Here is a 14,675-nt window from a genome sequence, read left to right on the forward strand (position 1 = left end):
AAGTAGTTACTCCTTGGCAACCCTTATGGCTTCTTACAGATGAATTCAAACACAGAGCAACTCAGATTCAAAGTTAATCTGGAAAGGCAGAATTGCACTTCTTGGGTAGAATAATATGTAACTGATTACACTTACAAAGTTATTAAATGATCTTGTCCATGACAAATTTCAAGTTGTAGACTAACTTGCTACCCCATGTCGATGACATCTCTATAAATTCTGTAATGACATGCAATTTGCATTGAAGTCCTAAGAGATACCTATAAAGACTTATCAAATATCTGCTTTTAGCAAAAGCAATATATCAGGTAAAGAGAAATTCTGTCTTGTCTTGTCATTTCTGAAGGCTAAATACTGAAGTCTTTGTAAACCTGCAATGTCCATTGATCACAGAATTATATAAGCATTTAAGGGTGGGAACATTACTACCCTCTGGGAAACATTAACAGGGTTAAGACACAAGCCAGCCTCATTCATTCAGACTTGGTTTCAAATGTACTTTAAGTCTTAGCAATAGAAAAGAAAACAGGATTTCACAGTATTCGAAATTTGTAGTTCTAGAAAAGCATATATAATTGAGAACATTTTTGTGATATGTTTATACAACTCGACTGCATATTAATATGTCCTGATATTTTTATCACTTAACAGCAGAAATTCATTCTTCATGGTCAATGACACACTCACCTCCCCAGTGCTCATCACACACTGTGAACAAGGTGGTTTTATTGGCTAATCCTGGGAACACACTGCTGCACTCCATAACAATAGCCTGAGGAATCATTATGATGCAGGACACAATCCAGATAATTATAATGCTGTTCCTTGCTCGCTTGGCTGTGCTTTTAAACATCAAAGGGTGACAAATTGCATACCATCGATCCAAAGCAATGCAGCTAAGTGTTAGCACAGACACAGAGACTGAAACGGTCTAAAAAAAATGAAATGTTATGTAAACATATGGAGCTTTAAAAATTCTTTCTTTTAACTTTAAATTTCTTGTAATTTACAAATTATTTATGGTATATTTTTCCCAGAGTTTAAATTTTTTTTTCTATTTTCAACATAGTTAACTCTTTATCTGCCACAATTAAATAGAAATTATTTCCAGTAAAACATTCCTGTTAAAATAACTTCTTACAGAATTACAGCAGATATCCTCATCTGCTGTAGGCTCAATAGAATCAACAGGACAATTGAAAGATTAGGGTGCTAACCAAACTGAGTAGGAGTAGTAGGGTCAGACTCTGAAACTGTAAATTTATGCAACTTAGAATTTGCAAAACTTTATATGAAAAATTACTTTGAAGACATTAGGCAACTAATTAGATGTTTTTTTCCTTTGTAGTGCAGGTTTTTTTGCATGTTTTCTATGTTGTATTCGAATACCAGTACCATCATTTTGCCTTCTCAGTCTTCACAGGGACAATAGAAATTCAGCGTCTCATGAGAAAACCACAATAACCAGCTTAGGGCAGACTAAGTAATTTTGCCTTTCTGTAGGAACTAACCTATCACTTTGGGTTAATTCTTTCACTCTGTACATTAGGTGATCATTTCACTTTCTCTTTGGAATATTATACCACTGGAAAGGACCTTTTGAAACAAGTTTTGTGAGTTTGATTCAGTAAAGTAGATGGCACAATGTGGCTCTTATGCCATACAGGTATCTGCTGAAAATACAAATTGTGCTGGAGGCACAGAGCTGATCACCTGCATACACTCAGAATTCTGTTTCATTATTTTGATTTATAATGACTGAAAGGCCAAGCACTTGTCATTCTACTATGCCCAGTCACTTCGTCTAACCAGCTTTCTTAGAAAAGGTATTTGTCAATCATTTTGATGGAAATTATCTAATAGCTAATTAAGTCCACTGGTAACGAGAAGTGGCAGTTACTGCTTAAGGCAATTTGGTCAGCTCCCAGCAAACCAGGATGCTTTGTTTATTTTTAAAATATGCAAAATAAGTAATTTAACATATAAGAAAGCTCAGACTCCCTTTAGAAGGTTGAGTGTCTACCCTAGACACTTTTGTAGCTTTTTAGGTCCATACACACAGAGTATAAATTACTGCAATTCTATTTACAGACATTTTCATTGCTTTGTATCCCCTCTGAATTATTAAAACAGACCACAAAAAGCGAAGAGCATCAGACAAATGTTCCAGAAAGAGTATTGCCCAAGTCTAACAATCAAATGGACCAAGAAAAATATTATGCAAAGACACATTCACAGGTGGACCAGCTCTTTAATCCTCAGCAGGTACCCTGAGATATCAACTTCAGCAGCAGGGACAAACTTCCATCAGATTATCACTATTAGGGAAATGCTATTGTTCTTTCTCTTTTCCAGAAGATGGGTAATGTGTACACAAGTGCAGTAAAATAATACCTGTAAGTAGGGAATTGCTTTGCAGAGGGGCTGCCCAAAGAACCAAGTTTCTGTGATGTCCACTACTAAAGTTGCTGGAAGACAAGTAATTGTGACCAGAATGTCAGCCAGAGAGAGATTCACTATGAAATAGTTGGTAACTGTCCTCATGTGATGATTCTTCCACACTGCAATACAAACTGAATTTGGAAAGACAAGTTAGTGAGAAGGAACTGACTTAGGGAATGTTTCAACAGGAAAACACCTGGCTTTGCAGAATTAAGGAAACATTTGTTTCCTTTCTTTAATACAGAATATTTGAATATGCAGCTCAATGTAAGAACCATGTATTTTCTTCTAAAGAGAGAATCTTTCTCTTTTTAAAGAGAAAACCTTCATTTGTTGAAGTTTATCTCTTTTTTTTATCACAATGTGATGCTTAATTCAAATTGCTACCACATGGAATCTTGTAATCAAGGTGACAATCATTTTATAAAACATTTTGCTAGGCATAATATACTTATTGCATCTGCAGAGAATCTGCAGTTGTCTGGGTAACTGTGATTTCAGGTAAGTAAATAAAGGTAATAAGAAATTAAGCAAATCAGTCCTTTAACATGGTCACAGTAAATTAATAAATTAATACATTAAAAATGCCAATATTGAGTCTGAGAAATTAGCCTAAAAATCAGGTTTTTAATAATTTTGGAAGCAAAACTCTGAGAGTTTGTAGCAATCTATAGCTTTTGAATGTTTCAGATTCAGTCATCAAAAGTTCTTTACAAACTGATGCATAATTTTTTCCAGAATCACAGAATGTTAGGGATTGGAAGGGACCTCTGGAAATCTTCAAGTCCAACCCCCCTGCTAGAGCATGACCATGATGGAATCTAGGGCAGGTCACACAGAAACACATCCAGGTGGGTCTTGAAAGTCTCCAGAGAAGGAGACTCCACAACATCTCTGGGCAGCCTGTTCCAGTGCTCTTGTAATCTTCACAGTAAAGAAGTTTTTACTCCTGTGGGGTGGAACTTCCTGTGCCTGAGTTTGAATCTATTGTCCCTTGTTCTATCACAGGACACAATGGAAAAGAGATTGACCCCTCCTTCTTGACACCCACCCTTCAGATATTTGTATACACCACAACACTTCTTGTAAGAAAACAGCACAATTCACTGTACATCAATGGGACTTCTCCTCTAAACAATAACTCATCCGTTGTGCAAATCCAGATGAAGAGTCAGAGTCTACTTAATCTGTCAGGATACAGCACTATGCTTTATTTAGATATATACAGATCACAGAATCTTAAAGAATAGAGTTAGAAGGGTCCTCAAGAGGTCTAGGTGGCCTTCAGTTGCATTAAGAGATAATTTTATCAGCTACATTTTAATGATACAGGCTTCCAAATTTCATCTAAAACCCCTGTTGTCCCACAATAGGTGCTCTGCATATCTTTTAAGGTGTTGTAGACATGGTTCCAAATTCTATAGCTTGTATGAATTTAATCTTTGATATACATTTATCATGCTCTTGTAAATGCAAGTCAAAACCCCTCAGAAAAGCTCCTCATTGTTCTTGGGTGGTTTTTGGAGAAAATCTCCCACAGTATCCATTTCTTCTATTGTTTTCTTCCTGGTTATAGAATTTCAGGTAATCTTAACTATGGTATCTGAAAGGCAAGGCTTATAAGTCAGAACCTTAAATGAAACATCACATTAATTGTATTTATTTCACATTTGGGAGACTTCTGTTACCTACTTAAGTAATAATTTCTACAGCATCACATCATAATGACAACATAACTATCCAGATCTTTATCGATGTCACTTGGTGTGTGGAATTACTACAGTTATAGCTTCCATTCTGACAGTGCAGAGGCAACACCTAACAGGGAAGATAATACATTGCTGCCCCTTTGAAATGTTCACAGCTGGAAACACAATGCTGGGAAAAAAAACTGCAAACACCATTTCACTTTCAGTTTTAAGATTTTGAATTTTTACTTACGGCTGGTTCTTTGTATTGAGTGCTCATAGTGAAAGTATAGTCCTGTCTTGTACTTAGGCAAAAGTTAATATGAAGTGGCAATGTTTTTGCTGTTCATTTTATTTCATCAATATGCAAAAGTTAAATAAAATGTTGTTTTTAAAGTTCCCTGGTCAGCTACTTTGTTCTCATGCTATGGTTTCAACAGTCCCACATTCTACGTGATTCAGACAAGTGAATTGTTTCCAGCAAAGGATGTCATTGCCTAAAGGTGCCAGGTTTAAGCAGGTGTCTATGCTCTTTGAGGAGGCTTACTCTCATTCCTATGTTGACCTGTTCGGGGAGAGCACCTGAACATAAACACTACTTCTGGTAAAACAAATCCATTAAGTTAACAAATGTGAGGTCAATCTCATTGGCAGCAAACTGCATCACAAATCAATTCGCAGCACTTTGCATGTTGTGTTCAAAGCTTTATATCAGTATGAGCAAATGAAGCCTCATGATAGCCCAGAGAGCCAAGAAAATGTTATCATTTACATATTTGTTGCAAGGAAAGTGAAGTGCAGAACAGAAGTTGCTCAAGGCCATACTGTAAATCAGACAGAGTAAGGAACTTAGACTCCTAATTCCCAGCTCTGCACTAAGCCTTCCAGATCACATTGGCTTAGCACAGATGGAATTTAGATGAACTCCAGTACCTGCTATTCCTCAGAAAAATATGAAAGACTACGCCCCTTGCCACTCAGGGAGTAGCAGTATGCGAGAAAGCCAATGTACAGAAAGTAGCTCTGAAATAATTTTTATTCTAATCTATGGGGGGTAGAAGCACCTGAAAGGTGTGAAAAATAACAATTTACAAGCATACAAATGCTGGATAATTTCTTGCTTTAGATTTCTCTGCTTATGCTTATGTGTTTCCCCTTTTGACCTCATCTGTTCTTTGCAGCATAAATCATTTTCCATTTTTTGTACAGCACATAGCAACAAAAGCATCTTAATTAGCATGTTTACATACTACCATAGTAATTAAGTATCCCAGAAACTTATTCCATGATTGTATACAAAAAATGAATTTGTGTAAGACAGGCTTCAGAACTGAAAGTAGTGTGAAAATAAGCCAGTTCGCTGCCCTCTGCTGGTTCTAATTTTGTCTTCAACCTGCATAGGCATCGGTCATGTTTTCTTTCAGTGCAAGGCTAAACAGAGCTCTGAGGATTTGCTACGAGTTATTTCAATAGGACAGAATGGTATAAACTACAGAAAGCTAGTCCAATATATTCCTTCCATACTCGATGTCTTTCTGAGTCTACTACAGTACAAGGTCATTCAGTAATCTTGGACAACAGCTTCATTGTTATACAAGTGACCCAGCAGAGCACCAAGATGCTCCAGCCTGTGTTAAAAAAAATACTATTCTATAGGAACGCTAAATAGTTTGACTATGCCACTGAATATACTGCAACTAGTTAATATCAGAACAGAATAATTTTGCATACACTCCTTTAAATAAGCATTTTCATTTCAGGTGGTTCTATAGAGAAGTGGTGGCACTGAGCTCCTGCAAAAACCCTAAAGAAACATGCTGGAGTGAAATAGCAGAGAGCTGTGGCTTTCCACTCAGCTTGGAGAAGAGAGACAAGGATGCAGTAAAGATTCTCAACTGGGAATGTATTTTACCAAAAAGTACTCCAAAACCATAAAACAGGAGACGAGACCAGCACTAGCTTTCCTAAAAAACTTGAGAGGCACCTCAGGATTAACAGGGTGCCTGGCTAGCTAGGCACAATGTAGTGGCCCAAACTGACCTCTGCTGAAAATCTGTGAAATAGTAAAAATAGCTCTGAATAAAACCTCAATTTAACATTATGTGCAAATCTTTTATCCATCCTTTGAAGTTCCCAGATATAAATACTAGTGAAGGAAGAAACTGGGAAAATTAGGCATTAACAGAAGCATTGAAGAGAGGATCAGAATTTCTAAAAAAAAAAAAAAAAAAAAAAAAAAAAAAGGAAACCGAAAAATGTGCATGACTTTCCTGGCTGCTGGAACTCTACTGGAAGCTTATTACCTGCCCAGTGTATTTTATTATTTTCTGCATATTAATTTTTATTTAAGAAAAACTCTCACCGTTACAGTTAACTTTCCTGCAAGAGAAAACACGCAGCCAGCTTTCACACAGAGCAGCCGGTTTTTGCACTGATTATTAACTAATCTGGCTCCGAGCACTCCTTCGCCTCACCGCTCGCTTTCATTTTCCTCCGCCAGGATGAAGAGCTTTAAACAAAACGACTGCTATTCCTGCCTCTGCCACACAGTGTCAGGGAAGGCTCGGAAACGACCTTGAGTTGCAGGGCTGACAGTGTTTGGGAACAATTGCGGAGGCTTTCCCCAAGCGAGGACAGTTCTGCCTTAATGAATCATAGAATGGTTAAGGCTGGAAGGGAACTTAAAGATCATCAGGATTCAATCTCCCTGCTATGAGCACGGACACCTCACACTAGACCAGGCTGCACAAGTCTCATCCAACCTGGCCTTGAACACCTCCAGGGAGGGGGCATCTACAACTTCCCTGGGCAACCTATTCCAGCTTTACTACCCTCATAGTGAAGAATTTCTTCCTGATGTCTAAACTAAATCTCCCCTCTTTCAGTTTAAAACCATTACCCCTGGTCCTATCACTACCCTCTCCGGTGGAAAGCTCCTCCCCAGCTCTCCTGTACATTTATGACCTACTGCTCCCAAAGAAGTCTCACAAGCAAGTCCCAGGAAAGACTAAACATAACAAATGCAAATAAAAGTTAAAAATGTAAGACAGATACTATTAGAAGTCCACCAAGAAAACTTCACATACCTCATTATACTCCTGAAGAAAAAAAAACGTAACCCTCTCAATGTGTGGTGAGATTGGCATTTGTCATCTACAGATTTAATCCCTGTTGGTTTAGTATGCCAGGGCATTTTAATTAAAGGCTGTATTGCCATCTATTCAGTTAGCATCATCCATTGTATCTCAGGCTGAATATAAAAACAATACAAATGTTCCAGCTGGTATAAAATGCAGCTGCTTCCCTCACAGAAGATTTTTGTTGTCTTGTGTATATTAAACATCGTGTTGCTGTCCTTCCACTGATGCACTGCTGGTTCAGCTGTCAGTTTTTTACATGTTAACCTTAAATAATTTCCCTAACACTCATGAAGTTCTGTCAACCTCTTATTCAATGGGTCATCTCCAGTGTTACTTCCTGGCCAAAACAGAAACATAATTTCCACAACCACAAATACTGACATTTTCCTTATATAAATGAATTACTCTTACCTCATTTTTGGTGAACAGTAAATCACAGATGGATGCAAACAAAGTATTATCATTATCTTCCCCACTATACTAAACTTGAATTGTTTTATTTTGTTTTGGCAATTCAGTATCACAATTGTTTAACTAAAATACTACAACATGGCCACCCAGGAGTAATTTGGAAATAATGCTGTGATTATAAGCACTGGTCATCAACATCTCCAAATGCACGAGGCAGAAACTTTCTAAAAAGCTTTACTCCTTCACAATATTTTATAACTCAACAGTGACTGAGAAACGGGTTAAACTAATTTGAGCTACACATTATTTATTCTCTACCTCCTACCTCCACCAAAAAAAATAAATTAAACCAAGCAAACAAAAAAAATGTTTCCACTTGCCAACTAATAGGTTCTTCTTACAATGTTCTCCCCCTTGGTCCTTTTTGGTGATGTCATTACCTACTGCGAAATAAGGTTTGGGTAGCAGGGTATTAAGCAACACAATAATTTTGAAAGGAAGGCTGAAAATGGGGTTCTGGAGAGCTAACACCCCTGTGGAAACACTGAAACAATGCATACTGTTGGAAGGATAAGCGCTGTCACTGAAACTACTCACATTATGAACAATTCCTGATTGAGGATTCTTCTGCTTTAACTGAAGAGTCTAAAAAATAGGTGCTTAAGACTAAGATTATTTTATTTGTTTTAGGGAGGTTTTCCATTAGTCTTTCAATAACTGTAATGATCTTGATTAAGGGGTAAGAAGCACTGTAAACTAAATTGCAGAGTATATTTAATTACGAGTTTTTGAAACTGGCAGCGAGATAAAAAGATCTAAAGCAAAGCAATCTCTTCTTGAAGACAATACCTACTTCCTAGGCTGTCCATCTCTTACCCACTATTAAGTTCTAAACTCACACATTACTTCTTTTTTTTACATAAGTAAACTTACCTGAAAAAAGGAGTCCAATGTAAGACCAGGTTTATGTTGAAAAAGTAATAGAAAATGACACAATGGGAAAATATTTTTTATACAGTATTTTTTAACAAGGAAACGTTGAAAAAAAAATAATCCTACAGCTAGATATAATGTCCAGTAGATAAGAACTGTCCATTAATATGTGCAGCAGCTGAAAGGATGGACAATATTCTGGTCTGCATAAAGGAATTACATAGCCTGTCAGTGAGGCGATAGCTCCTCATCAACAGGATGAACGAGATGTGTCAACAAATCTGAACTAAATCATGGAAGCATGACAAAAGGGGTAGGTGGTTAGGTCATGCCCCCTATGTAACACACATAAACAAGTATATATGTGTACATTCTATCATTTTTTTTCTACCAAAACTCTAGGAAAAATACTGAAACGGAAAGAAATACATAACCCTGCATAACCCTGAACATATGAAATCTTAAAGGATTTTATTGAATTCAGCTTCACTGAAATGAACTAATTGGTACTGGTCCCCCACAAAAAGCAGAGAGAGTAAATAAAACAGATATGCAGCAAGTAGTTTGCTTTCAGCAATGCATTTTCTAAGATGTTTTCTAGCTACCGAGTGCTCTATTGTACTCAGGCTTTTAAAGGAACTTACGAATTAGGGGTTGTGGGTCACTTGCATTCTCCAACCCACTTCTATATTTTTTTGTACTGCTTCATTCTTATGGCACTAGAGAAGAATACAAGAACTGAATCCTGCTTGCTGGAAGCTTACCTTTGGAGATGACAATTGGGAGTAAGAGGACAACTATCTCATTGGCACAGAATTTGTTTTCTAACTTAGTCACATTACATAATCTTAGGCAACTAATGATCTTATGGAAATGGAACTTATTAGCAGAAAATCAGCTATGCTATAAAAACAGACTGCCAAAAATGCCAGGTCTGGTCAGCTCGAGAGGAAGTAAAACGTACCATTACAGTTTCCTGAGCTAACTATACTGATTAGCACAGACAGTTTCTCCCAACACAGACACAACCAAATCATTACAATTATAAACTGGCAAGCCTGGTGAACTCTTCTGAGCTGGCCATACTGAATGACCAGTTATTTCATAATGACATTTGATATACTTACGTTTCTATCCATAGTAACAATAAAAGCCTACAAAATCCTTACACACACTTCACATTAGAGATGGAAGGACCACAAATACAGCTGTCACACTGTGTATGACACTACAATAAAAAGATTCCACGCTTCATTATGATTCAATTTAAACCTGCACGACTCATCAAAATCAAGGTACGCTCCACAGCTGAAATGCTGTGCAACTTTGAAACCATATGCTTCAAAATGCATGTCAATCAGCGTAAAATGGAGTTGTACCAGGAAAAACCCTTCCATGTCCATGTCTGTTTCTAACACAGATGCAAGAATGCCTTTTCTTTAGACTACACAAAGAAAATACAATTGATCATGCTAGTGAAATGCTACAACAAATATCTTGCATATTATACAACTTCTGGATCTATATTGTGAATCCACATTGCCAATATATTCCCCAAACTGGGCTAAAATCCTCCCAGTCTTACTGCACTGAGAACCAGGAGACAGAGCACAGTTCTGTCAGGACTGAGTGCACCCCCAGCCTCTGCACCCTTTTACCCCTGCCCCAGGGGTCAGTTGCCTGGACTGGAGGCCAGCTCTGGTACAGGGCAGCATGTGATCAGGCTGCTGGAAACAGTTTTCAGAGAAAGATGAAAGATATCCCTTTGGGATGTCACCTGTTTGTCTGTGTTTGAGCTCAGGTTCTCACACTTTACTCAGGCAAAGACCACATGGCAAGTGTGCATGTGTCTTGCTGATTTTGATTGTAATCCTTGCCCACTGACTTGACTTTCTGGCTTAACCTCAGACCTACTTCATCACTATGAATTTGTCTGGTGATTGCTGGGAGGTGACTGAGCCCTGGTAAACATCACCAGACCTACCATGCTCTCAGGCACTGTTGGACTGTGCTGATGAGTATCCTACCCTGTCAATCTGGTTGCTGCCCTCAGCTCCTGGCTCACCTTCCCCCAGGGAACAGTCCTGTCTAGCTCATCTCTGACAAATTCCACTTGTGAGATGTACTGCAAGTGGGGGGAAAAAAAAAAAAAAAAAAAAAAAAAAGGTGTCACTTGACATAAAACAAAGAAAGAGCAAACAAAGTTTTAGAAACAAAGGAGCATTACAAAACCTTCCATTCTGGGAGAAAAATGATAAGTTAAAGCAAAAGTGAGGACAGCTTTCATCTATATTTCTGTGTGAAGAGCACTTCACTGATCCAAAGGAAAGATGTGTTAGTCTCTGTTCAGCTCTTGGCAGATGGGGTTTACTGGTTTTAGTGGGCTTGGAGTTGTGCAGTTGCTGAAAAGCTGTGCTTCGTACTTTCCTTCTTCCACAAAGAGATGATTCTTTCCAAAGATCAGTCACAATATAAAATTAATACTAGGCAGCAGATCTTGCCATCATTAAGGCTGCACCTGTTTTGGGTCTAAATAGCAGAGCAGGTTTTCAGATGTATCACTCCAATGGCTTTAAGAATGCATAAAATGGGGTAAGTTCTTGAAAATTTTAGCACATTTATTGGGAGTAAATCTTGAAAGGAAAATTAAACAAAACCATTGAAGACATCAAGTACCTCCTGCAGCTCACCTTTCTTCAGTTCACCTTGAGCACTGCCCTTTCTTAGAGCTGGGTTCAATAGGATTGCACTATTCACACTGGGCTGAGTTGCCTTTTGACATAAAGAATGGTAAAGGAAAGTAGAGTTGTCCCCACACTGGAGTCCCTGGTCAGAAAGGATATAGAGTGGAACTAGATACACATCTGGATATAAGAATCTAGAAAGAAAAGGGCATAATTTCAAATTATCTTAATATTTTAATAGTTTTTGTACTTTTTGTGTATCTCACAAGGATGTGCATGTCTTAGTAGTCCCCATATTATGCAAACACCAATGTTGATACTCAAACTCTTCTGTGAACTGAACTCATACATTCTACATCTTAGGTAGATGGAATGTATAAATATTGTATCATTTCCTGCATAGTATATTTAAAAAAATGATAAAGCAACTCAAGTTATTATTCATCTAACAGTTAAAGGTGACTGTCATGCTGACATTACAAAAGTAAAGCCCTTTCAGTGCCAGATTCCTCAAGCAATCTGGAAAAAATTAAATGTAATAACTTAAAACATGATTAAATTAAATATGGCTCATCTATAGCAACCAAACAGGATTAATGAAGATCATGGCAGCATTTAACAGAATACAAGACTCATCCAATTCTACCAAGACATGCATGTATGCATAGGCCTCCTTATTCACCAGACACCTTTAAAATGGTAACTGTGTAGCATATGAGACAGTTGCTTGATGATAGTACTCTGGTGTCAGAAATACATACAGTCCTTTTGTTCTCCAGCCCTAAAAAATCAATCTATAATGAGTAAAAATCAAATTAATGCTGTTGAGCTCTATGACTCGAAGTACAAACTCTTTGAGGAAAGGACCACAGCTGGGTTCTGCAAAGATCTCAGTATAACTAGCAGTTACTGTAAAACAAATAGAGATATTCAGAGAACAGTAATTCTCCATCAAATAAATTTGGTTTCATTCTCAGTTGGAAATTAAAGCAAGTATCACCAAATTAATAACTTAAAAGAGAACTATTCCCATTCTTTACCTGTATAACTGGAGTTAAATGTATGGAGTTCAACATTAATCATTTATGGTCTTATTCCAGTTGTTAAATGCTGCAAGCTGTTAGTGTGGAGTGATTATGTCAGTAACCAGAGACCTCCATACCTCTCTGCCTAAGAAGATATTTCCTTCTTTTATTACCTAGTTTTCTGGTTTTAATGTTTTGAATACCATATTTTCAACTAAAGACAAAACAGGTATTCACAGTCAACATCAATTCTCCATTAAGAAGTCCTATGTTTTGCTCTAGCTGTGCAAAGAAGTTGCAAGAGTTTCATTGCTGTGCAGCAGTAAAGAAACCTTTTGGTCTTCCTTGCAAGACAGCCCTGATCCTCAACACCTGTTCTGCTTCTAGTGATGAATAGTGACTGTGTGAAAAAGAAAACAGGACAGAACATACTGAAGTTATCATCCAGGTTTCAAATGCTCTGAATGTTCATGTAAATATGTCCTAAAAACATCTTCTGTTTCTTCTCAGTAGTTTGCACCGAAAACTCTGGTGAGCAGCCAATGTGGGCACATATGAGAATTGCTGACATGAAGCACTTGAATACAACCTTGAAACCTGCATTCAAATACTGAGACTTGCTGTTTTCATTTTGGCTGGTTTGTGCAGCAGCTTGGACAGTGTATGTCAGTTCTCCTAATTGAAAGCAAAATAGCAATGCAGGTCTTGTTACATACTACTAGAAATAGAATTCCTGTAGTGCAGCTCACTCAAGAGCCCAGTAGATGTCAATCAAAGTTCAAACTTCTGATTCTACCCTCATTTGTTAACTGTCAGAATGCTTCAGTTTACTACCAATATCTGAAGGATGTGATGTGCCTGCCACTTGCACAGATGTCATTGCCAGGACACAGTGAGTCTCTTCATCCCATTTGAATGCACAAATCAAAATAAGAGGCAGAAATATAATTTTTCAGTACCACATAGGGAAGGCAGGGTCTTTCTTAGTTACTTAAGTGCTACCTGAATAGGCCATCAACAAAACAGAATCAAAAGCATCGACTTCACATGCCACACTAGTCCAACAGCGCTGGTCAAACACAAGGAGAGGATCACACTGCATCATTAAGGACAACACCAGAAAGCACCATTAGCCACCAGAACTCTTTTTAGAACCACTTCTGCTCTGCTTCAAGAAGGTCCATAACTAAATCCCAGATTAACCTTGAATATGGATTTTTCAAGCAGGAAAAAGTAGCTTCTCAGAGACTTAGAAATGTGTACTGCTTTACTTCAGATTTTCAGTGGTAGTCAAAGTTTCACAAAAATGGCTTTGGGAAGAGCATTTGACCACATCCATTACTCTCTTCAAAATTACGTTAGCCTGCAATCAGTGCAGTGTGAGCTTTCTTGCATAAAGATGAGACAGTGCTCAGCTAACAAGCACCTGCACCTGCAGATCCCACGAACAACCTGCCAGTAAACAGAAGCAGCAGGTTGGGTGGGTGAGGTCTGCATAACGCACAAAATCAGTTCTGAAGAGCAGATGGCTAGGGCAGCAGCAGTCCAGTGAAAGGAAAAATGGGTGGAGAGCCAAATGCCAACTTCCACCCCAAGTAAAAAGATGAAGTACAGAAATGACAGGGAGGAGTGGCTCTACATTAGCTCTGGTATTGTCTCTATTTGCAAATGCACAGAAGAAAGCTTTTCTCCTTGTGGTTTCTGGGGAAAAAAAAACCTGTAAACAGAGCGAGAGCTCCAATAGCTGAAGATCTGACCTTGAATTTTTCAAGGTGGGAGCACAGCCTGTTTACAGAACGTGTAGAGGCAAAAAAATGCACACAGGTAGTTCTCCTAAAACCGCCTTTGCTCAAGATCAGAGAGAAGGACACTTCTCTCCCTGGCTTGAAGTACAGCCTCTTTGCGAGGGCTATTGTCTTTGCACTGCCTGTCAAGCTGGCTGCCGAGCAGTGGATCTAGCAAGCATGCTCAGGCTTCTGAATAGCTCTAATGTAACCTCTGGCTGAACACTCACTGGTTTTGCCAACGTGCACACTGGATGTTTACAGCCAGTTAGTGCATGACTCCAGAAAACATATTTTTAAAAAAAGCCTTGCAAAACGTTCCCTTCGGCTGCCCTCTGGTTTGCACCTCGCCTCGGGAAGCCCAGGGACCCGGCAGGCTGCAGCCCTGCCCTGCGGAAATCCTCCTCAAATTCATGAATGGAGGCGCCGCGCGGCAGGGCGGGGCGCGCCCTCCGTTCGCGGGAACGGCCCCCGTGGAGGTGAAGCCCGCGAGCGGCCGGGACCGCAGCTCGGCGGGTTCTCCCGCCGTCCCGGCCCCCGCACCGCGCTCGGGCTCATTCACAAGCAC

The 14,675-nt window shown here is 38.7% G+C and overlaps 1 protein-coding gene across 1 annotated transcript in view; it reads right to left on the reverse strand.

Annotated features, from left to right (window-relative positions):
* Positions 1 to 14,675, reverse strand: part of HCRTR2 (hypocretin receptor 2) — a 30,654-nt gene that overhangs the window by 14,571 nt on the left and 1,408 nt on the right. Inside the window, exons 2-3 of the mRNA XM_051614540.1 lie at positions 2,395 to 2,573; positions 688 to 931 (exon numbers count right to left, since the gene is read on the reverse strand). Of these exons, the coding sequence (XP_051470500.1) occupies positions 688 to 931; positions 2,395 to 2,573 (423 nt within the window). The remainder of the gene's footprint in view (positions 1 to 687; positions 932 to 2,394; positions 2,574 to 14,675) is intronic.

This window comes from Apus apus, chromosome 3 (assembly GCF_020740795.1).
Source record: "Apus apus isolate bApuApu2 chromosome 3, bApuApu2.pri.cur, whole genome shotgun sequence".
Classification (NCBI taxonomy): domain Eukaryota; kingdom Metazoa; phylum Chordata; class Aves; order Apodiformes; family Apodidae; genus Apus; species Apus apus.